We start from the raw sequence: 23,906 nt of genomic DNA, 5'->3' as shown, positions 1-23,906 counted from the left end.
TAAACATTTGTCTCCTAGGATACAACGATCACACGTGCAGAGACAACACTTCAATCTACATCTAGCAAACCAAACGTTAAATTTATACTCTCAAAGAATGTAGACGAAAAATCAGAATGCAAAGAAGAGAAATTTTTTAAATGAGAAAAACTAAGGTCAAAATGACCTATTTATAGAATATTAAGAAGGTTCTAAGACCCATAATGTCTCTTGGGAAAGGAATTGGACTCTAAACTGTCGAAATCTGCACCCCCCTGTGTGCGCATCGTGTGCTCGCACACGCATTAAGGATTTTTTGGATCAATGGTTTAAATCCTTCTTGAGTCCATGGGCTCATTGTGCGCGTGCGTGGACTTATCCAAGTTCCTCTCTCATATTCACTTAAGTAATATGAGAAGTTCTATATAAGAATTAGACAATTTTCTTATTCCTATCCGATGTGAGACTAAAGAGTTTCACTAATAAATTCAATAGTTCTACAAACCATATACAACAAATCAAGGCTAGTAAGGGTTGTTTAGAGTCGATTTTTCATTCACCAAAAATGAATTTTTGACAACTAAATACATGAAATTATTTTCTTCAATGAGAAGAATAAGTTTACAAGTGGTCCCACCTCAAATAAATTGTGGGACTCACTTAAATCGTAGCTCCAATAGACCCACTTGGTTACAAAAATCTGGAAAAAACTGCAGATTTTTACCAACAATATCTAGTTAACAGAAATTGAACACCTTATAGAATAGCAAATAACAATTACAAACCCAATTGTAGTCATGAGCTGGATGGGCAGGATAACTGAACCCATAATATACTAGTTCAATGATTCACAGAGAAATAAAAATGGAAAATTAACTTCTCAACTGATAAATAACACTTAGCTCTAGACATCAACATTAAATGATCTAACCGTAGACGAGTGCAACATTAGTAAACTAATGAAAACTGTTTAAGTTTGAATTGGACTCTAAACTGATTGGTCGACTAAACAAAAGCTTATATTTAGCCAGCAGCACAGTTGGCCAAAATCCAAATACCTCTCTCATCTTCTTTACTTCTCTCCTAAGAAACCCCCTATATACAAATATGTGTGTGTGTTTCTATTTTTTTTATTGGTTTGATTCCAATATTGAAATATGTGACTCCAAAAACCAGTATAACAGAACAAACGGGAGTGCAAATAGGGAGTAAATATAGACCAACTCATAAAATAAATGAGGAGCTTAACAAAGAAAAACTATTAAAATAAATATGGAACTTTTATTTTAAGACTCACCTGGATTTTGTATGCTGTTAACAAATATATATGCCACAGAAGTTAGTGCTATAGAGGATTTGAGAATTAAGAAGGGCTGGGAGGGAGAGGTGGAAAAAGGGGCTTTGGCCATTATGATACAGACAGGATAAAATAATAGTGTTTAGAAGTTCTGATTACTCTTAACAAAGAAGAGATCAATGGGAAGATACTTTCCATCCTTTGGACAAGTCTTCTGCTTCTTTCGTTTGCTTTCTCTATCAATTTGAGCCTTCTGAGTAGGCCTGTTAAAGTGATAAACAAGGTATCAGAATGAATGGAGAAAGATAACACAAAGAACGAAGGCAAATATAAAAACTTAAATCTGGGTAGTAACATAAGTTTTCACGCACATCCACAGAGGTAATAGGTCAAAGGCAAGGTTAAAAGATTCAACCAGTGTCGTGTTTAAGCAGTCTTAATTGACTCAGTTTCAGAGTGTATCGAGTTTAATCACTAATATGGTTCGAATCATTGTGTAAGGGGATTGATTTAGATAGTCTAGAATTTAAGTGATTCATTTAATAAATTCATGTGTGATTTGGACACGTCCAAAGTGGATTGAGATGATTTGGATGAGTAGCGTACAAGCATCAATGTGTAGCATTTTTGTGCAAATTGAAGACTATAAATGTGAGGAGAAGGTTGAAAAAGACTTGGTCGAGACAGTAAGAAAAGATATGAAGACATCATAACTGAAGATACAGCTCTAGATATAGTTGAATAATGAAATAGGATTCACATTGCCAACCGCCACTAGGAATGATGATGCGACTTGGATAATATATGTGCTGCAACGGAGAAGAGTCACATGTGGAAGTGAGTAGGTAAATGTGGTCATACTCTATAAACCATTCTCATCGAGGTTTCAAGCTGGAAGAATCACACCCTTGGTTGGTCATGACATCCTAGCCCTGCCCAAGATGGTGTTTTTTGTTTTGGATGTGAGTGCATGTGCAAGCATGAAACTTTAACCTTGTTGCACTGTTCTTGTATGACTAGAGCTTTAGAACATAAAATCCCAAAGCCAAACTTCAATTTCAGATCAAACTAAAAGGAAACAAAATCGGATCAAACAGAAAGGAAACTTTACAAGAAAACAATGACAGGACATACTTTATGGAGCAAAATTTTGGGTATGTACAACAAACAGCTATTGGCAGTACCAGCGAGGAGTGTTCAGGTGCAAATCAAAAGGTTTTGAAGGCAAGAGGAAGGCTGAAAATGACGTGAAAAGAGATGGTAAGAGAGAATAGGAATCATGTCTTGATTGACGATATAAACAAAAATAAAGTTGAATGTCTGAGAAAGGATTCATATTGCCAACACAATATTTGGAATAAGTAGAGATTAAGAAGAAAATTAATGAAATGATATTGAGGCATAGCATAATACAAGAACATTACGAGAGCCCAAAGACCCAGAAAAATGAACTGTTTAGTGCAATCGATGTTTCAGCAAGCTCTGAATGGACATTTCCCCCGTCTTTTTTTTTTGGGCTTGGGGGTGTTAGTGGTTAACAGTTAGCATTTAGTATAAGGAGTTCAGGGGGTTTGAACCTAAGACCTTGGGAACAACCTCCACAAGGTCTTACCACTTAGCTAAGTGGTCCTTCTTGGATATTTTCCCAGTCTGGTTGACCTTCTTCAATGAAAATCAAAGCATGGTTTTGGGAGGGATTTATTCTCCTATTTCAACAAGGAAAATTTATACTCCTCCAACTAGTTGAGGGTGCATACATCTTCATGTGTGTGTGAACATGGGCCCACATTTGTAAAATGGATATGGTACCTCTGCCTTTGCATAAGAACTCTGGAGTTCTGCCCAGATTCCTCCTTTTGTAGCATTTCAGCAAGATGATAGTCAGAGTGTTCTTACCTCTCCTCAACAAAACATGGAGGCAGTTCAAAACCACACATTGAGCACTTGTAGTCATCCACCCACAAAGGTAGTTCTTTCTGATAGGATGACAGTACTGCTTTGTCATCCAAGAGGTTGGCCCGCTCATTCAGTCCCTCCACATAGTTAGTTTCAGGTTGTCCAGAGTAAGAAGAGGATCCCATTTCCACCATTTACAGTCCATCTGCTTCATGAGATTGTGCGATGATATTTGTGGAATCTGGACTAGCAACCTGGACAAACAGAAAGATTCCTCTTCAAACACTCACTGAGTAATAGTAACTGAAGAAAACTATGGAAGTACTTGTTTGGAATATCATTTCAAACACATTATGTACAATAAAACTAGTATCAGACAGTTTGACCAATGGCAGTACACGTGACTCGAATATGTCTGGTTTTTAATGTTGATCTCCTAGGATGGTTGTATAGCCACAAGCATGTGTGCCACATGTTCAGCTAAGCTGTTGGTAAATTGTCCTTCAGTCTACTAAAATTGTTTGTTGACCTTCTCATTATATATTCACAAGCGAGGTTTCAAGACTAGTCCACAGAAAGTCCGGGAAGGTCAGAGAAACCAAGATTAGATGGTCAAGACCAACATGAGACAGCTGAAGCACACTAGTCTCAGCGATGATCTTTAATCCTGTTTGCAAGACATAAGAGGTAATAATAATCTAACAATTTCAACCCTGTCAATGATCAGAGTTACTATTTATCACCAAAATGTCAATCCACATTATCACAATAGCTTGGTCCAATAATAGCCTGAAATATAGAAAGAGATTAGGCCAGAGCTATGCACCTTGGGTAGGCACTCGGTGCTTAGAGTTACACCAGTTTCCTCCATTTCACCAAAATCATTGCCTAAAATGTGGTGCTTGTGTTCAAGATGTGATAATCGGTTGAGATCTAAAGAATTCCCAGAATCATATTTATGATCAGCATCCGAGAGACTACTCTTATGGGTATCAATATGAAGACCTATATCCGTATCCAACATGTGGTGGTTATCTCTATTTTCTGAGCACAGGGAACTGCTACTACATGTAACTTGTGCAGAAACATTTCCTGGAGTAACAAAGTCCGTGAGCGTCTTTTGAGTCGGATCAGCAGAACCAAGTTTGTCATCATTGAATTGAGACATGCGCAGACCTGCCAAAACAAATTGCAATCCAATCATATTGAGAAATGTGTCCTGTAAAGTTCTACAAACAGAATGAGTTATGTTATACTAGCCACCAGAATAGCATACATGCCACATTTTTATCAACCAAGATAAGAGATTTAGATATCAGGGTCATCAAAGCATTATGGGGCCACCTCAGAGCTGAAGATTAAGCATTTACACACGATTTTAGTTCTACAATTTCTTTTTGTAGTGAAACATATATTTTGAGGTTTTTGCACGGCGTTAAAAATTACATAGAGGAAAAGATATTTCTACAAGCAAGGTTCCTGTGAAAATCCAGGCAAGACCAAAATCCACAGAGATTGCTAAGACAAACAAGGTCTTACTTCTAATTATGACAATATCAGTACAATGAGAAGAGAAACCCGGATCTTTCGCCGATAGAGCATGACGGGCCAAATTTCATAGTTGAGGACTTACCATCAGTAAAATACTCCACACCAATGTAGCACTATGGGCCAAATTCTCGGATTAAGCTTCAGATTAGAACAATATTCCCACGCAACTTTCTTCCATACAAAGTCACCCCATTAAAGCTCAAAATTCGTCAAAACTATTGACAAAATCTAACTATACTGCAAAATATAGTCATTTCTTTTCATTCACCAGTCCTCCCTACTTCAAAAGAGACCTAGGTTGCATTTATCACACTTCTAGAAGGAATATTTTAGCTTCCCATTCATCAAAAGTGTCTTGGGAGTCAAAATCTTGTTTGGGGCACACTCGGCTTCCAGATTCCCACAAAAGCATGTAAAAAGCTGAAGCTGCTTGGACCACTTATGGCTATGGGGGGAATCCGAACAGAAGGGGGGAAAACATAAATTTGGAATAAAAATGTCCTAATTTATTATACTTATTTTCTGGAATGCTCTCCCTCCCTCCCTCCTCTCAATCAAACACAATCTAGTACGTAGGAGCCACTTTTACCAAACACCATAGCCTGTCTAGACCCCCAAAAGCTCTTCCTATTACACTATCACCAAACAATCGATGTCACAAAAAGTGATTCAATCAAACCATCTCAGCATAAGTATAACAGCCCCTAGCAAACCCTGGGTCTCTCCATCTTATTTGTTTGTACCTTGTTTTTTCATTTATTTCTAATGATACAAAATAAAATAATAGACCTTATGTTTTAAAAATGTGATTTAAAAGAACGAGACAATAGTAAACTCTATAGATGAAAAAGAATGACACAGTCATCTCCTGTCCTGCCTATTACTTTGAATTGGGTTTCATAGAGTAATCTGTTCAAACCTAAAGAAGGGATCTCACTTACAAAAGCTGTTCCAAAGTCAAGGGGGCTACCTACTGGACCAAGAGGGAGAGTCCTGAAATAGCCTCAGATGGCATGAGCATAAATAGTGCCTCAAGGTCAAGTATAACAACAGATATGAGGCCCACATGATCAGGCAAGGCAAACATCTATTTTGCTGATTATTGGAAGAGGTCCTTTCCTTACCTTTCACTTGTGTGCCCTTGATCACAATATATATGAGCAATTGTATATATCAAGGTACTCCATCATTATCACCTGAGCCTTGTTCCAAATTAGGGTCGGCAACATGAATCCTATTTTGCCATCTTGAGTCATACAATAAGTAAAGGCATATGTCTTCATGTCTTTTCTTACTACTTCCATCCACACATTTCTGCCTTCCTCTTTTTAGATCCTTCTCAAAACCAAAGTGCATGTGAGGGTAATTCTTAGAAGATTTTAATGAAATTAAGGGAGAGAAGCATGCATCTCAAGAGCAGTCTTAAATTAACAATACTTGGGAAGCGGACTTAGAACACCAAGGCATCAACAAGCATAAAATGCAAATATCGGACCCAACCATCAATAATTTAAACTGCAAAAGGAGTCCCTACCAATCAGTCTCAAAGAAAGAGGAAGCTCAACCTTCAGCAACTTGGAAGCATGACTCAAGATATCCTCGCGTGAGAAAATATACTTTTGAAAAGAGACAGCCCTAGTTCGAACCTGCACATTACAGTTTCTCAAAACTTGGCAATTAAAACTTCTAAATGAGATATTATTGAAACATAGCCAAAAAACACAAACACATACATAATGAAGACATGCACGTAATTATTAACAGGACTAGGGATTTGCTACATCATCACCATATTTACTACTAGAACCTTACAGAAATTGTGAAACGTCACAACCAGTAATATGCAATTAAGTATAAATGCCAGTCACCGGCCTGGCCAGCGAAGTGAATATCAGATGGTACCTCAAATGAAGCAGTTTTCAATTTTAGTGTTAATGTCCGTCCACAGAGACCTTCTTTTTCCATCTCGGTTGACAATGTATCCGCAAGATCCGCTGTGAACAAAATTTTAAGAAGCATTTAAAAAAATCTGAACTTGCAAGAAATTAGTGCTCTTTAGGCCCAAGGTTGATAAATGACAAAGTAGAATTTCAAGCTAAGGAAGGGAGTTAGTTGGAATCCATTTAGTGGGGACTATATGTTGACACAGGCTCTCTCCTTTCTTGTCATCCTATATTTTCAAGTTTTGTTCTCTTCTCTCATTCTTCTATCCTTTATAATATTTTGACCCTTTTTTAATTTATATTCGTTATCGAATTAAATGATTGAACTTCATCCTGAGATGATCTGAAGATTCTGAACCATAGTCACCAAGTTGGAATATGGGTTCAAAATGGCAAGGGAAAATTTCGAAAAAAACGAGAAAAGGGGGAAGAAACAAGAAAAAAAGGGAAAATATGATAAATAAAAAAAATATTACAAATAATGAAACATGTAATTTATTTACTACGTTAGACAATTATTCTAAGTTTCCAACATAATTTTGAGGGGGAAAAAAGCACTATTGAATATCTATACATGATAATATGTTTCCACATATAATTATACATTTTATGATGCCAAAAAAAAAAAAGTCTAACCATAAATTTAACTTTTGATCAAAATAACACACTATTTAAAAAAAAAAAAAAAAAAATTGTAACATTAACACATTATCATCAAATCCCAGATTGAACAACATTTATGAACCAAATCAAAAAGAACCAAAAGGCCACAAAAATTAACCATATAGGCCTACAAAAAAATACATTAGTATTAATTTCATTTATATTTTAAAACGTGAAAACATATTTTCTCAAAACATCACAACTTTTACTGTCTTAATCGTTAAGAGGTACAAAAAGCATTTTAAACAAGATTTATCAAAAAAATGATTTTTTTTTTTTTGTGACTATGATCTAAACCACGAAGACAACATGCACTACTATTTATATTTGGAGGAAAATAAAAATTTGTAGTGTTAGGCTTAAGAACACTTTAAAAACATTGTTTTAATTAGTACTTTAAAACCTTGTTAGTTACTATCTATTTGGAGAATTTACTGCTTTTGAGGCTCTAGCATTTCTTTGATGACCAATAGTGTATGTATGGTACAGGAATGGTTTCCTAGAGGAACAACTAGAAGTAGAGAGACCAGTAAGGGCTTTGAGAAGGTCAAGGTAATGTAGAAATTTCCTGAGGGTGGATTCAAACAATGGTTGTTCTGTCTAGAGCAAAGGGATTACAGTGAAGGTTGCCCTCATTATGTTTGATTGTAGGCTACATTTTCCAATTCCATTTTAATAAAGCTTGTTCTGAATCCTGAAGTAAATCAATGATCCAGAGTATATCCAGAGGCGCAACTCCTTAAGTACTGCAAGACAAGAATTTTCTTCTGAGTTATTTTAGGATTTATTAATTTTGTAGTCTGATATTCCTACAAATCCTAAGAAAGAGAACATGTGAGTAATTGAGCATAAAAAAAGGGATATTAATGAATGGAGCAGAATCAAGTAGAGTGGTTTAAATTTAATTAGGTAGAGATGGGGGCGGTTGACCTATATCAAAGCCTACACGACTCATAAAGTAGAGAACACGCAGGAATAGAAAGTACAGACTTGTTTACCTAATTTTTGATAAAGCAATGCCTCATCTTTAGTGGCTGAAAATGTTCTCTCGCTACTTATGCTTTTGCGCAATCTAACTTGAGGAGTACCTGTTTGCCCTAAGCCCAATCCAACTGACAGGAAAAAGTCTACAATAAAAACGGCAAGTCATTGTCTTAGATCATCATTAAGAAAGAAACAAGCATAAAAAGTTTCTCAACAATATGATTATGGATTCGTAAAGAAAATTGAGGAAGAATACTGGATATATGCAATTTATCTTTCCATGCCATCAAATACATGTTTAATTGCTCTTAGAAAGCCAAGCATTAAGACTAAAAAATGACCAAGAAAAACAGTCATGAGACCACAAAGAAAATTCTGTTGGGATTTGAAAAGAGTTGTAATAAGCAAATTTCTAGCGGTGAAGAAAATTTTGATTGGTCAGACATAATTTACGATATATATATATAATGTACTCCTGTTGTTAAGTTGTTGTTCCTTTTATCCTGTATCAAACTATATTTAATCAAATGACCAAAAATCAGATTCAGTTTTAGCCTTTTAGGTAATTTTTTATAAGATGAAAAATTATCGTGCGCCACATTCATAGCATTGTTTATCCACGAAAAAAGTTAAACCGAAGTCCACCAGAAGCATCATATATAGACAACCAGTTCCCACTGTAGAAAATATAAAACCAAATGTTTCCATAATCTAGAAACAGTTTTACAGGTGAGTCAATTGCTAATGAGTAATAGAAAGAAAATAGTAGAAAAGGATAAACAGCTTCCAAACCTGCTGAAGAATGAGAAAACAGTGCACAGAGGAAAGCACTCTTTAGCAGCATCTCTTCGCATGTATTGATTCCAAAAACATTCGTCAAAATACGTTCAGTGACCTTACCAATGCCACCAATCTGTATCCAAAGTTATTTAAGCAGTTGATCAAACTTAATGCATATAAGAGACTTTTAAGGAGAAACATTTGCAAGAAAGAACAGTTGAAACAGATCCAACTAGTTATAGGTAGCCTTAACTCTTGCAAGAATAAATTCTGTGCGATTCTTAATCAAACCCCAATAAAAAAAATGGGCTTGCAACCAGGGGTGGAGTCAGGATTTTCTTGTAGGCACAAACTAGTCAACTGATATTTTCAGTAATTACATTACATTACCACACTTTTTTCAGTAAAAATAACAAAAGGAAGAGAAAATATGTTAATTATTTTTTTATATTATAAATAAGGTACCATTGAGGAGGAAATTGAAGACCCCAATAAACAAAAGATAATACAAAAGGAATTTTTTTCAAAAAATCATTTCTCACTTAATTAATTCCACTAAAGATTTTTTACAACTGTCATCAACTGGTTTTCATGTTCTAAAAGCATTGCATGATTGCCTCACTGTCAATGTCATTAAATATATATTTCTCGTTGTATATAATCAAACAATTGTTTATCTACTCCTTTCTTGTACTATAAATAACCTTCCTGGCTCTGCCTTTTTTGCATTATTTTATAGTGCAAGCAATTTTCCATATCGATAAGCAGACCACAAAAACACTTCTTTGTTGAGGTTGACATCGATAGGTTACAAGCACACCAAAAGAAAAACTAAAGCCTTAAAATAAGATACTCATCGAAAGAGAATGAAAATGGGGTGCAATAAGTAAAAAATTTGGGTGTCTAAATGGGGTGATTTAGACATACCCGCCATGTTTTGGACAATATTAAGATACCACCTATGTTTTCAAACTGATGGCATGCCCCATTGACCTAGGACTTCTTTTATGAGACTAATGTAAATGATCTAAATGCCCTCATCTTCATCCTTTAACCAATAACCCCTTGATTTTTACCCCAAAACCAATCATTTTCAAGCTGATAACTTCTGGGGAAAACTATTTTTAACCTATTCAATCTTTTCTTGAATCCATTGTATTCAATGTATTGCAGAAAATCCTTGATTTTTATACCGAAAACTCCATCCTTCTACTTCTCCAAAACCCCATCTTGTTCTTGAGATTTGAAGGTTGACGGCAATAAAATCTTAAGAGTGAAGATGAGTTCAACCTAAAAAGCCATCATCTTAAACCTGTTATGCTTTAGGGTAAATTATTTTTAACCTATTCACACCATTTTTTTTATAAGTAAACAATTTCATTAATAAGAGAAGAGCGAGATCGGCCATGATGGCCAATCAAGCGAAACCAATATAGACGCTACTCTCTCTTAATGCTACAAACCCAATCCCACCACCCCTACAAAATTGGGAAAAAAACACCTCTCTAAACTCATCATACACTTTTGACCACAAGAAAATGACACCTAATACATAGAGAATAAGATATGGGATGCTCGAGGCCTTCTCCTCAAAAATCCTACCATTGCGCTCCTTCCACAAGCACCAACAAATGGCGAAATGGGTGATGCCCCAAAGCACTAGTTTCATACCCTCAAATGAGCATCCAACATGTAACCAAGAAGCAAATAGATCTCGCGTAGTAGCCAGAGAGCAGATTGAAACCCCGAATAAACCAAACCTCTTGGGCTACCTAATAATGAATTAAGAGATGGTTTGTCGACTCCACATCCTTTTAGCACATCACACAACAATGAGTAACATAAAGGCCCCTCTTCATCAGGAAGCCTATGTTTGGATCCTATCCAAAATAGTCGTCCAGATAAAAAAAACCCACCATAGAAGGTACTTTTGGTCTCCATGCTGCTACCCCCGGGAATGAGGATGGATCAGCCCCAATCTACGATCTATAGAACGACCTTACCGAGTATACACTGTCCTTACTTTCTTGCCAACTTCTCTCGTCTTCTTTTTCTACTTCAATGTGAACCGAGCAAATGCGGCTTAATAGTCTTCCAACCTCTTGAACTTCCCAATCATTAAAATCCCTCTGAAATCCAAAATCCCAAGACCAAGATCCATTCACGCAATGCCCGAAGTTGGTGATTGGTTGACCTTTCTTCGTGGAGATAGCTTCTAACTGAAAAATCCATATTTCTACTTCACCAAAAATTCTAGCTTGTTCTTAAGGTTTGACAATTGAAGAAGATATAATTGTAAGATTGAAAAAAAGGGTAAAAAACAGGTTGAGATGACTGGTTTTGGGAGAAAATATGAAAATGAGGGCGTTCAGGTCATTTGCATTAGTCTCAATGAAGAAGGCCTAGGTCAAGGGGGGCATCTCATCAGCTGGAAAACACCTGAGGGGGGAATCCCTTGACCAAAACATGGGCGGGGCACGTCATCAATTTGAGAACACAAGGAGTATCTCTAGTACTGATCAAAAAATACAAAAGGCCATGCTTGCAACCTTTCCTCAATGGACAAATAAAATAAGAAAGGTAGCAGAAAGGACAACAGTGATCTTAATGTAAGGTAACACGAGATTCATAAAGTAAACTCAAATTATGAATTAACAGGAAAACAAAAACACACAAAATTTCAGACCTTATCATGTTATAACAGTTTTCTCAATAGAAAAGGGAAAAGGGGGGTGGGGATTGATAAGGGATTAGACAAATCAGATGAAAAAAAATCATATGTCAAAGAACTATAAGCTTTCTGGAAGGAGGAAAGACCAAGAGCAATCTTCATGTATCAAGTGGATAGCTATTGCTCCATGTTCTTTATAATTTGCATCTGTTAGAAACCTGATAATATGAAGTGATGGCTAATTGAACCAAGGTAACTCAAATATATAATCTGAGTTGATGTCATCTCAAAGATAGAGTCCACAGTGAACCATATCAGCTAGTTCTCATAAATTCAACTTCAAATATGACCAAATGAAGACATCTTCTGGAGCTTGAAAATTCGACTTTGTTATGTAGCAAGCAGGAAAACTGACATGACCACAAAACAATTGGAATGGGCTCGGACTCATAGCTCCGTTGGTTGGCATATTGTAATGCAACTTTAGAGCCATGGGATGTTGTTTGAACAATATTTGCAAACTAGTTCTGCATAATCTACCATTAGTACATTAAAGGATACAAGAAATACCTTCCGTATGGGGAGGGATGATATAAATGTCATGACAGCCATCCTATCATTTGCCAAAATAAACTGTCCATTTGGCTTGTTTATATCTGAGCAAACCTGAGAACAGATAAGGAATAGAATTTCAAATTCTAGAAAGACAAAATACTGACTAGATAATCAGATTGAACCACACAACTGAAAAATAAACTATGAGGAAAGACATTAGAAATAGGAATGAAACTTGAAACAGACAAAATTTGAGAGATATGAAGAGTATATAACAAAATGTCAATAGAGGACCTACTACCATCTTTACAAATGAAGGTGTGCCAAAATTGGCCACAGTAATGGAGTGTTGATGCAACAAAGAATTGGTGGAAAGTTTTTTATATTTATTTACGCAACACAGGTCCTTCAAGTCCATTTGAAGTAATTTATGAATGTTCACTGACCCATGTACTTGATTTCGTCCTCTCCAAGAGCATGGACCTGTAAGTGATGATATCACTGCATATGAAGAGCATAATAGGGAGTACTGCATTCTTTAATATGCCAAATATCTGTGTTTTTCATGGAAAAACACCACAAGACATGTAAGCACAAGAAGCCTGATTTTCCACAGAAGCAGAAAGAGGAAATCAACCATTTGGAAACAGTAAATGCCTTGAAGATACAACATGGATGACATCAACAATTCTTAGTCAAATGGAACAATTGACCTAATTCAAAGAACACATAGGTGAGAGAGAATATGCTATGCAGAGACTACAACTTGTATAACTCATATGACATGACAAATTCAACAGGGTCGAGTTCTCTCCAACCCAAAGAGGATGATGCAGGCCGGTTTTAGTTTTGTTTCAGTTTGGTACATAACTAACTAGTTTTAGGAGCATTTACTTTCATGGAATTAGTGAGGAATAGTTGAGATTTTTTAAATATAGAGGGAGCCAAAGGTTATGTTTCCTTTCTCTCTTTTCCTTTTTTTACCGGAAAGGGAAGATAATGTTTGTGTAATTGTTTTGTAATTTGGAGATTTAAGACACTAAAGGAACCATACGTGGAACTATTATAGGCTCTTGCTGAGTTCTTTTTTGCATCATAATCATTGTTTCTTTCTATTTTTACCGAGTTTATATCAGCATTAAAGTATCATAAATAATCATTTTCACACTCCATGTGTTCTGTTTATTAAAGTTTGATGGCTTATGATTATGTTTTCATGATTCTTTATCATTTCATAAAGTTTAAATGAAAAACCTCAATTCTTGTACTGTTTCCACATGTCCTTCAAAAATGCATTTTTTCCACATTGGATAAAAAAATTCCCTTTCCTAGAGGTAGAACTATACCTATACATCAAAATTTAATACCTAGTATCAAGTATAAAAGATTCAGATTAAATCAGTCCACCTTTACCACCTCAATTGTTTTCCTTCTCGTGCAGGAAAGAGATAAGTATCAGTTTTAAAAGGTAGATGCAGAAAATATTCATCTAGTTGACTCAAACTGGACATCAACGGTCTGTTTCCTCTTTCATAATGATTACAAATATCTACATCAGAAAGAACATATTTTCTGAATTTCTCTCCAAATTAATCAAAACAAGCTCAATTTATTTCTATATTCATCACCCATAATTACATAAATGTAGTCTACATGAATAAAAAAGTAAGAACAACCTTAGCGAGCATGCGATTTGGTGCCACTCCAGCACTACATGTAAGACCAGTTTCCTCATAAACACCAGTCCTCAGTTCCTCAGCAATCTTCATAAAGGAAAAAAAGAACAGATGTAGAGTTATAAAAAGGAATATCCTTTTCAAGACAGTAAAGAAGAAAGCACGAAGAAACTATCCCTCAAAAAGGAGTATAAGTTGGCCAATTAGTTATTGCATATATAAACTTACTTCTCCACTGCTTTTGCCCCTTTCTTTGCAGACCTCGGTTATATCTAGGTATGCTTCATCCAAACTAGATGCAATGAAGTTAGGATCATACTTCTGGAAAACTAAGAAAAAATTCGTATAAGTTATAATTCTGGCAGCACTTCAGAAACTTCAATACAAGCAGAATGTCTAACCTTTCCTGGTTAAATCACTGTAATCAGTATATGCCTTGAAATCCGTCGGAACAAAAATCAAATCTGGACATAATTTGCGTGCAATAAAACCAGGCATTGCAGCACGAACCCCAAATCTCCGTGCCTAAAATTCAGGGTTGTCATATAATGGCTCAATAGAAAGCATGCATTGAAGTAGGCTAACAGCCCTGTAATTCTTTAAATGGAATTTACAATTCAAAAGCAAGTTCACCTGTATTTGAAACAGACAAAGAAAAGTTAAATAGGGGTTTGAAAGATTCTTTTATTTGGAATTTACTGTTAGCAATTTACACCTCATAGTTAGCCGTGGAGATCATAGACACACCACCAACAGCCATCGGTTTGCCCATCAATGAAGGATTTTTTAGTGTCTCCACAGCAGCATAGAAAGCATCCATATCAACATGCAACCAAGTCTTTGACAGGTCTCGTGCTGCTTCAAGCTCTAAAATTCTTTTATCAGCTAACTGGAAAATACAATAAGCTGTTAATAAATCAGGAGCATGCCAAATGCCTGAAACTCACAAACAAGTTCACTGGCAGCAGCATTACATTAAAGAGAAAAGGAAGACAGATGCTTGAACAGAAGTTTTCATGCCATTTGTGAATGAACATCAAAGGAAGAGTTGAAAATGCAGGTCTATGACTGCAGTGAAAATGCACAACTATGACTACAGGACTACTCACCGAGACTGGAATACCTGTTACCTGGTTCTTTAGTTTGAATTTGGGTTTGCCACTAACAATTTTGGTGATTTTGTGATTGAACAATGTTTCATATACGGACGAATAGAAATCGATAGCTCAAAATTAGCTGCAAAAATTGTGAAGTACTTCACCGTTTCGTCGTTAATTCACTGTAAAAACAATGATTTACTTCACTGTAAAAACAATGATTTACTTCATTGTAAATTTTTCCGATGAAAAACTGTTCAATCATAATTAACCCTTTAGAGGTCATCCCATCCCCCTCCCCAAAAGGCAATCATATGATTCACATCATTGAAATAGTACAAATCAAGGCATAGGACAAAGGTAAATCATTATCATCGTCTTCATCTTCTATGCCTTATCCCAAATATTGGGTCGAAAATATGAATCTCATTTCACCAGTTCATTCAATCTTGAGCCATATCTCGAGGCATGTATCTTCGTATCTTTGCCCACTACCGCCATCAACATCATTTTTAACCTTTGACTTAAGGGTGTCAATGGATCAGTTCCGATCGTTAGACTTTCTTGGTTCCGGTTCTCAAATTGATGAAACTAGAACCGGAGCTATAAAAATAAAAAAATATGTAAACTGTTTCGGCACTTATCAGTTTCTATCAGTTTTGATTCTCACTCGATTAGGTCGGTTCCAAAAAAAAGGGATCAAAAACCATCCTATCAGTTCCGGCTATATGGCTACCCCATTGACACCTTCGACTTGTCATTTTAGAGCCTCCAATTTATACTAAAGAGCCTATTCTCATTGCTCTTGCTAAGGTTCTTCTATATAATTTTTCCCCCTTTACTAGTCTTGCCTTTCATCTATCTCCACATCCTCATTTTTGCTAGCTCATGATATGGACATGTTTCTTGACTAAACAAGAATCAACTAAATGGTGCATGGCTGTGTAATTGACATATTGTAAAATAATTTCCTTTGTAGATTGGTACAGGTTGATTAGATAAACATTTAGAGGCCTTCCTCAACTTTATCCAGCCAAAATTAATTGTATGAGTCACATCTTCGCCAATCTCCCAACCTCTACGGATTATCGAAACTTAACTAACTGAAGATGTCTCTTTGGGTCTTTATTTTCCATCTATCTAGATGAGTATCTCCTCCTAAGGATTGTCCTTACTAAATTTATATTACACATACTGCATTTTAGTCCTACTTATAACTCTTAGAGTATAAGCTATCCAGACATAATTCTAAATTTGTATTCACTCTTCTCTAATTTTATCATGATCCTATACATTCCTAGGGTTTAAGGGTCGGTGATATGAAGGATGATGATTCCTTACGCCTTTTCAAGGGCAATTGGAAGGAGTTCCCTCTTAGAGATTTGAAGACAAGTTTTGCGATGTTCAAGAAGTTTCCAAGGCTATTGAAAATCAAATTGTGTATTGGATGTCTATTGATAAAGAATTCAAGGATGTGAATATGGAAGATTTTGTGGGTAATTGGGAAGTATCAATTCAAGATTGATGTGTATTTCCTGCTTTTATTTTCTGTTTTTTGTTCACTTAGTAAAGGGAAATCACAACTCCATAATTTTGTATTTTCTTTTAATAAAATCTGTTTTCTATCATATATATGGAGTTCTCTTCAGATGCCAATTTCACCACTATCATTATACCAGTTGCCCTCGTAAAAATTTTCTTACTGAAAATTGTAAGGTCACTCTCCAATTAATAATCGAACATATGATGAAATTGAAAAATAGAAACCCACTAAGCAAAATAAATTTTTTCAACCACATGCATGAATTATTATATAAGTTTCAAGCAATGTATAGGTAGCATATCGAAAACAAGCAGATGAGAATGCAAAATACAAGTATCTCCAACCATACCAACTGATAATGAGATATATCCATCGCTGTGAGTTTCACACATTGAGCTCGCATGTTTTCTATTTTTTGTTTTATAAATGCTTCCTTGCGTTCCTCATTCTCAAAATATTTTGATCCTTTGCTACTCTCGTAGACTATCCTTTGCACTCTCTCCTTGTCAACTCCATCCATTCCTGAAATATCAGAAGCAATAACATTTGAGTAAATTTAACAACCATAACCAGTAATTTCCACCCTTGGATGATCATTTAGACCCAAAACAAAGAGCGATCAGTCATTTACACCATTTTCCCCAATGTTTCCGTAACTTAGGTTTTAAAATACTGATTTTCGCCCAAATTATAAACAATTTAAACAAATAATGTCTCATCCGCGCTACCACGCTTTTCCAAGTGTTCTTTTTGGCGAAATCTTCAATCAATTAAACTGGAATTCGAACAGAAATCCAATTAGACAAAAGAGGAACTCGTTTGAATCGGAAATTTCTGCGATTAGTTAGAAATTGCATCCAGAATCGTAAAATCTCGAAGCGATTCGAAGAATTCTGTCGACTTGAAAGAGAAAATTGTCTAGAAAAACAAGGTGAAACTGAGATGGTCACCTGCTTTGGCGTTTGTATACACAGTATGGTAAGATTGCCATGGCCGAGCTTCTTCGCTCGTGTTCTCGCTCATCTCTATCTCGCTCGATGCGTCTGCTCGACCGCAGAAGAGTTTAAGAGGGATAAAGAGAGCGGGAAGAAAATGGAGGGATCGTGGAACAGGCGAACCTTTTATGGACGAACTGATACTTTCGTGTAGCTGAGATGGTCAGTGGCTTGCCCAGCAATATTTAAAGTGCTTTCCACGTGTACAAAGCCTTCCAAATTTAAACAACTGACGCGTGGCAGTCTATTATTACTAAGCTGAAATGGCCAAAAGTTTCCGCAAGCCAATGGAGATCTACCATATGGCCTAATCTAAGCCCCTGTTTCATAGCAAACGCAAAACTTTGTGTTTACTGAATTTTATGATTGCAGTGTTGATTGTCTCCTATGAAAAATTTTAGGTTTGCAAGTTTGCTTGGTTATACTATAAATGCAGAAAAAAAAAATACAATTTATGTAGTTTTTCCCTTAAAATCTTTTTTGGGGTTAAAAATAAAGACTGACATATGACTTCATTTTAATACAAATTGAAAGATTACAAATAAATATGTTTGTTATTTACTTATTTTATCTCAACCGTTAGAATTGAAATTTGTCAAGACAAAAAAATTGGGGGATAGGAGCTTGATTAGTTTAGTTGAATTCCCTTCACAAAGATATGTACTTTGTTTGGCTAATGTGACTGAAATTCATACGCAAGAATGTATAGTGTTTAGATGACTTGACCCAACTCTTAATTCGTTACTCAATAGTGTAAGGTGTTCGGCCCAAACTCCCCACTTGAGAGTGTAAGATATTCGAATTGCTTGGCCGAACTTCTTATTCAAGAATGTAAAGATTTCAGACAATAGAACCCCTTACACAAATGTGATGATCAAAAGTGTCAATGGGTTGGTTCCAATTCAATTCGTAAGGCACTTAAAATCATAATCATTATATTATTTTCGATTATGATTTTTGTTGGTTTCGATTCCAATTTTAAAATAAATGGAACATAAATCGGAATTGCCAAAAATCACAGGAATCCATCGGTTTCAGGTTTAAAGAATCAAATGAGGGAAAAAGTATTTCAAATCATTGTAAATCTTTTTTTTATTCTTTTCAAAAAATTATTATATTGTCTACAAAATTATTAATTGAGTCATAATTTGTTATACTAAATATGTAAGTTAATATTTTTTCAAAAATAGAAATTTATCTTCTTTAAAACTAAAAAAATTTAGAAAAGAGAGCTTGTTTTAAGCTCCAATCCGTAGTTTATATGAAAAATTGAAGAAGTTTATATAACATGCATTAATTTTAAAATAATAGAATACATTAAATCATCTATAATGTAAAAAAATAAATCGATTCCAAGTATCGCGAATATCCATCGGATAGAATCTAATGGTTTCAATTCCTATCAATTTAGTTCCATTTTAGACCCGACTCCAATCAGTTCCAATAAAAAGGGAACTAGAACTTAGGTTTTCGATTTCGGTAAAATGAGTACCCATTGGCACCCCTTGATCAGAGTAGGGGACATAACTTACGAGTCGCGATAAACTGACTTGGAAAAAATCACTCAAAATTCACTTGTTGACATGGCATGTGCATAGAATCATAGATCTTTTTATTGGAGATTGATAAATTTGGCGGTTCAACTCAAAATCAAATGGTAATGAATGAAGAGGCTCACAAGCTTATAAGGAGAGAGGAAAGGCAATGAGTGTCCGATGTGGGAATAAACTCAGCAGAGATAGACAAGGGAAAAAGACCTATGGTTCCATATAAAATCCACATCAACGAGTGAATTTCAAGTGACTTTTTTCAAGTTAGCTTATCATTAGTCATAATCTACAAATCACATTTGGTCATTTTTCATTTGTATTAAATAGAAGAACAAGGTCCAAGGTGCATGCCTTCAGTTCAAAAACTCTAGGGTGTCACAATATTTACCAAAAACTTTGAGGAGAATCAAAATCATCGATTATTTGTGATTGATTGCCATAGTTTTTGATTTATTTAATATTTCATATATTTAATTTCATAGGAATTTAAATACCTATCATTTTAAGTAAATAAAAATGATATTCTTGTGATTGTAAGATGTAATAATCCCATTTTTAGTAAAAATAACTTACTTTTGAAATCTAAATTATTTTGAAAATAGAAGTCAAGTGATTTGAACCATGTTGGAGGGATTGACTCATCCAATTAAATCAAATTTTTTTGGTCTATTGTATTATTTTAGAATGAATTTTTAGCACAAAAATCAGGTGGCTTTCGTCTAACTAGCCATCAAGTATACAAACAAAAATTATAAGAAGCGATATATCAATGGTTAAATTATAAATCAGATTCAAGTCTAAGAAACTAATTGGTTTAAGAATCAGGATATCAATTCAAATGAAGGAATGAGATTTCCTTTTGTTAAAACAATACACATTTTAATATATTAATTGATACAATTGAATTTAAATCATGTGCAAAATAAATGCAAAACATTGAAAAATCAAAATCAAGACTAATTACCAAAACTTTTGAAACACTATCGAACTAAGCATGAAAGATCAAATGGACAAAATCATGTAAAAAATTGATCTTAGACCAATAATTCTAAAAAATTGTATGACATCCTCTCCTTTAATTCACCTCAAATCTATAAACAAAATGGAATCATTCATATATATATATATATGGTCATGCCCTAGGTTAAATGATGCAAGAGTTGAAAAACAAGATCTTCGCGTACATACTCTTTCAAGATTTAGCACGTCATTAATTATCTCACATTAATCCTTCAATGAAAAAGGACAACAAATGTTGCCCCATTGGTTCGACAAAACCCAATGGACCATGGTCAACCCGTTAGATTCAGAGATACTTTGTTCCAAAATAATAATAAAAAAGACAACAAATCACTAATGTGTAGACACCCCATTTTTGCATTTGCATAATTCGACAATTCATCCCTCGATTGTGGTGAACTCTTAACGATGAGCGCAAAGAACTCGTGGGCTTGAGAGTATTACCCCCGATCTTTTCATTTCTAGTCGTTCCATCTCCTTTACTCGTTGCGACTCGACATAAAATTTACGCACACTTAGGATCGTTAGACCTTATACCTGATTTGGCAAGTACTTACACTTAGGTTCACTACACATTTTGATAATTTATAAGCATTATGACCCTAGGAAAATGTGACCTCGAGACTTATAAATAATCACATTGTGACTGAAAAAAACCTCACGTCAAAATTCATAAAATTTACAAAAAAATTACAAAATGTTCGAAACACCCCTTGATGTCCAACTTTTACATAGAGACCTTAACTCTTAGGGAAACTTGATTGAAAATAAATTATCAACAGATTTACGCACATAAAAATTAAAAATTAAAAATTACATTTTAAAAAAATGAAAATTTTCACATGGAATGACGAAAAATAAATCGAAAATTTTAACCTTAATTAAACAACCAAAATCAATTTTTTTGACTTCTTAAAATTTTTAAATCAAATTTAAATTTAAATTAAATTCAATCGATCAATCGAATTCAAATTAAAATTCAATCAACCAATTAAAAAATCAAATTCAAATTCAAATTCAAATCAAAATCAAATTAAGAATTCAAATTAAAGTTTAAAATCAAATTAATCATTCAAAATTCAAAATTAAATTAAATTATAATTCACCAATCAAATTGACTAATGTGGGATTGTTACCCATTTAATTCTATAAAAAACGTGGAAATAAAATAAAAAGAGAAAAAGAAACATTAAAGGAAACAAAAAATAGAAACAATTTTTTTATAAAAAAAACTCCCTACACATTCTCAACCCCACGCTCTCTCTCAGATGATCACTCTCTCCCACGACTCTTTTCTCTTAGATTTTTCATCTCTCCCCACATCTTTGATCCTTTTCTAACTCCCTACTACTTCTCACGTCCTCATAACAGTAACAAAAAGAAAAAAAAAAAAAAAAAAGGAAAAGAAGAATAAAAAGCCAGAAGGAAAAGGAAACTCACCACAACGGCCTTCTCCCTCTCTTTTTTTCTCTCCTTTTGAACACACAACAGTAGCCATTAATGTCCCAACAACCAACCTTCTCTCTCTTCATCTTCCACAGCAACATGCAGCAGCCATACCTCTTTTTATTCTCCCTTTAACGTCCTAAAACCATCACCTCTCATTTCCCTTTAACATCTCAAAACCAGTCTCTCTCTTCCTTATTTAACCTTTCAAAACTAACCTTCTCAGTCTTTTTTTCTTCTCCTTTGAATGTCCCTAAACCAGTTCTTCTCCTCCCATTCTATGAGTTTCTTTCTGGTTGTAATAATAATAATAAAAGTAGGGTAATAACTTGATGACTGAAACAACGAAATCTTCTTTGTCTTCTACAGGAACACCAACATCCATTATCCATTATCGTCTTAAGTTGCGTTGAAGAAACACACAGCAACCACCATTATGTCGTAGAGGTAAGTTTGGTTTATTTTTATTTTTTATTTTTCTTTCTCCTCCTTTTCTTGTTGTGTATTTTGTGTTGATGATCGATCGACATTCATTAATGTGTTCATAATGGTTAGATTTAAGAATTATATATATATATATATATATTCCGATTCACTGATTTGCTATGTATTCATAATTTTTTGGATTCAAGAATTTTGTACATATACATGAGCTTTTGATTCATTGATTTGCCATGTATCCATTAAGTTTTGGTTCAAGAATTTTACATCTATACATGAATTTTTAATTACTAATTATCCACGTGTCCCTAACGTTTTGATCTTAAAATTTTACATATATAGATGACTTTTCGATTCATTGATTTGCCATGTATTCCTAATGTTAACATTCAAGAATTTTATGTATGTGTATGAACTCTTGTTTCATTAATTTGCTGTGTGTTCACGATGTTCACAACTTATAAATTTGACATGTATGAATTTTTAATTCATGGATTTGTTAATGTGTTCATAATTTGTCAATTTTGAGATCCATGTATGTTCATACTTTCTTCATTTAATAATTTTATATGGTATTTGATTTTTGCCAATTGTGAGATTCAAATATGATCATATTTTTTCGATTTGATGATTTTACATGATATTGATTTTGACCAATTTTGAGATCCATGCATGATAATATTTTCCCGATTTAGTAATTTTACATAATATTGATTTTGGATAATTCGAGATTCCTGTACATTCATATTTCATTAATTTGGTGATTTTGTACGATATTGAATTTTGCCAATTTGCTGAGTTGTCATATGTTCATAATTTCCTAATTTGAAAATTTTCATATTCATAATTTTTATTTTGAAAAATTTATTGTTGGAACTTTCTAATTTGGAAATTTCATAATTTTCTATTTTGGAAAAATTATATTTAGAAATTTTTAATTTATAAATTTTATATTTTTTTTTATAATTTTTCAATTTGGGAGAGATTTTATAATTTTTTTTAATTTGCAGAATTGAAGTCAAGGTGGAGATTTTATAATTTAGAAATTTTATATTTTTTTTGTTTTTTTTTTTTTTTTTTGTTTTTTTTGTACATCCAATTTTTTTTTTATGATTTTTCTATTTTGAAAAAATCATATTTATAAATTTTTAATTTAGAAATATTGCCACATGAACTTTAGAACATGAGATGAAATTAAGACTTTTTCAAAGTTTCTCATTTTTATGTGAAATTCGAGAAATTATGTAATATTTAGAGGTATCCTACTTGAAAGATTCATTTAACAAATCCGATATAAATTGATGATGATTTTATCCTAGTTTGACTTTAATCTTTGTATGTTGATCAAAGGATAATTTTGGATTGCAGTAGAAACTGATCATTATAATCGGATAGGTCCAGTGCCTAACACTTTTCAAAACCCGTAATCTGATCCCTTAACTATTTCTCTTATTTGTGGACCAATCTAGATCCATTTTGAAATTATTTTTTATTCATAGACCTAAAATAGGTGACAACTCTCAATTCTCAGAAAATCTCCACATTTACTAATCGGATAGCTCACTTTTCACATTTAGTGAAAAAAAGGTTGAGGCAATTTCACAATGGCCTTCAAAATCATATATTAGAGGAAAATAAATAAAAAGAAAAACTTGTTATAGTAAAGGGAACACAAAGGACTGTGATAAATATTGGAAAAAATTGTATAGAAGCAAAAAAAAAAAAGATTGATTGTTCTTCGAGACACATTGTAACTACGCTTTTTTTAAATATTATTTGCCCCCTTTCGAAATTAAATCGAGAATGCAAAAAAGGTTTC

At 34.1% G+C, this 23,906-nt stretch overlaps 1 protein-coding gene across 5 annotated transcripts; it reads right to left on the bottom strand.

Moving 5' to 3' along the window:
- Positions 1 to 3,137: 3,137 nt before the first annotated feature.
- LOC147407022 (DNA/RNA polymerases superfamily protein) lies at positions 3,138 to 17,794 on the bottom strand. 5 transcript variants are annotated; one of them, XM_086435402.1, is made up of 14 exons: positions 17,586 to 17,794; positions 16,985 to 17,157; positions 14,711 to 14,884; positions 14,397 to 14,520; positions 14,224 to 14,324; positions 13,996 to 14,082; positions 12,766 to 12,873; positions 12,335 to 12,430; positions 9,106 to 9,226; positions 8,328 to 8,456; positions 6,626 to 6,717; positions 6,258 to 6,369; positions 3,999 to 4,348; positions 3,138 to 3,426 (listed from the first exon to the last, which is right to left on the bottom strand). In XM_086435402.1, the coding sequence occupies exons 1-14, from the start codon at positions 17,656 to 17,658 to the stop codon at positions 3,367 to 3,369; spliced, it is 1,800 nt and encodes a 599-aa protein (XP_086291528.1). In that variant the 5' UTR covers positions 17,659 to 17,794; the 3' UTR covers positions 3,138 to 3,366. The 5 variants fall into 5 exon arrangements, with proteins under 5 accessions (XP_086291528.1, XP_086291530.1, XP_086291529.1 ...); XM_086435404.1 differs by having other exon boundaries at positions 14,711 to 14,886; positions 17,071 to 17,157; XM_086435403.1 differs by lacking the exon at positions 17,586 to 17,794 and adding an exon at positions 17,364 to 17,491.
- Between the last annotated feature and the right edge of the window lie 6,112 nt (positions 17,795 to 23,906).

Source organism: Akebia trifoliata, chromosome 3 (assembly GCF_017979445.1).
Source record: "Akebia trifoliata isolate Shusen 1 chromosome 3, ASM1797944v1, whole genome shotgun sequence".
NCBI classification, from domain to species: Eukaryota; Viridiplantae; Streptophyta; class Magnoliopsida; order Ranunculales; family Lardizabalaceae; genus Akebia; species Akebia trifoliata.
This window is presented reverse-complemented; position numbering and strand designations above follow the sequence as displayed.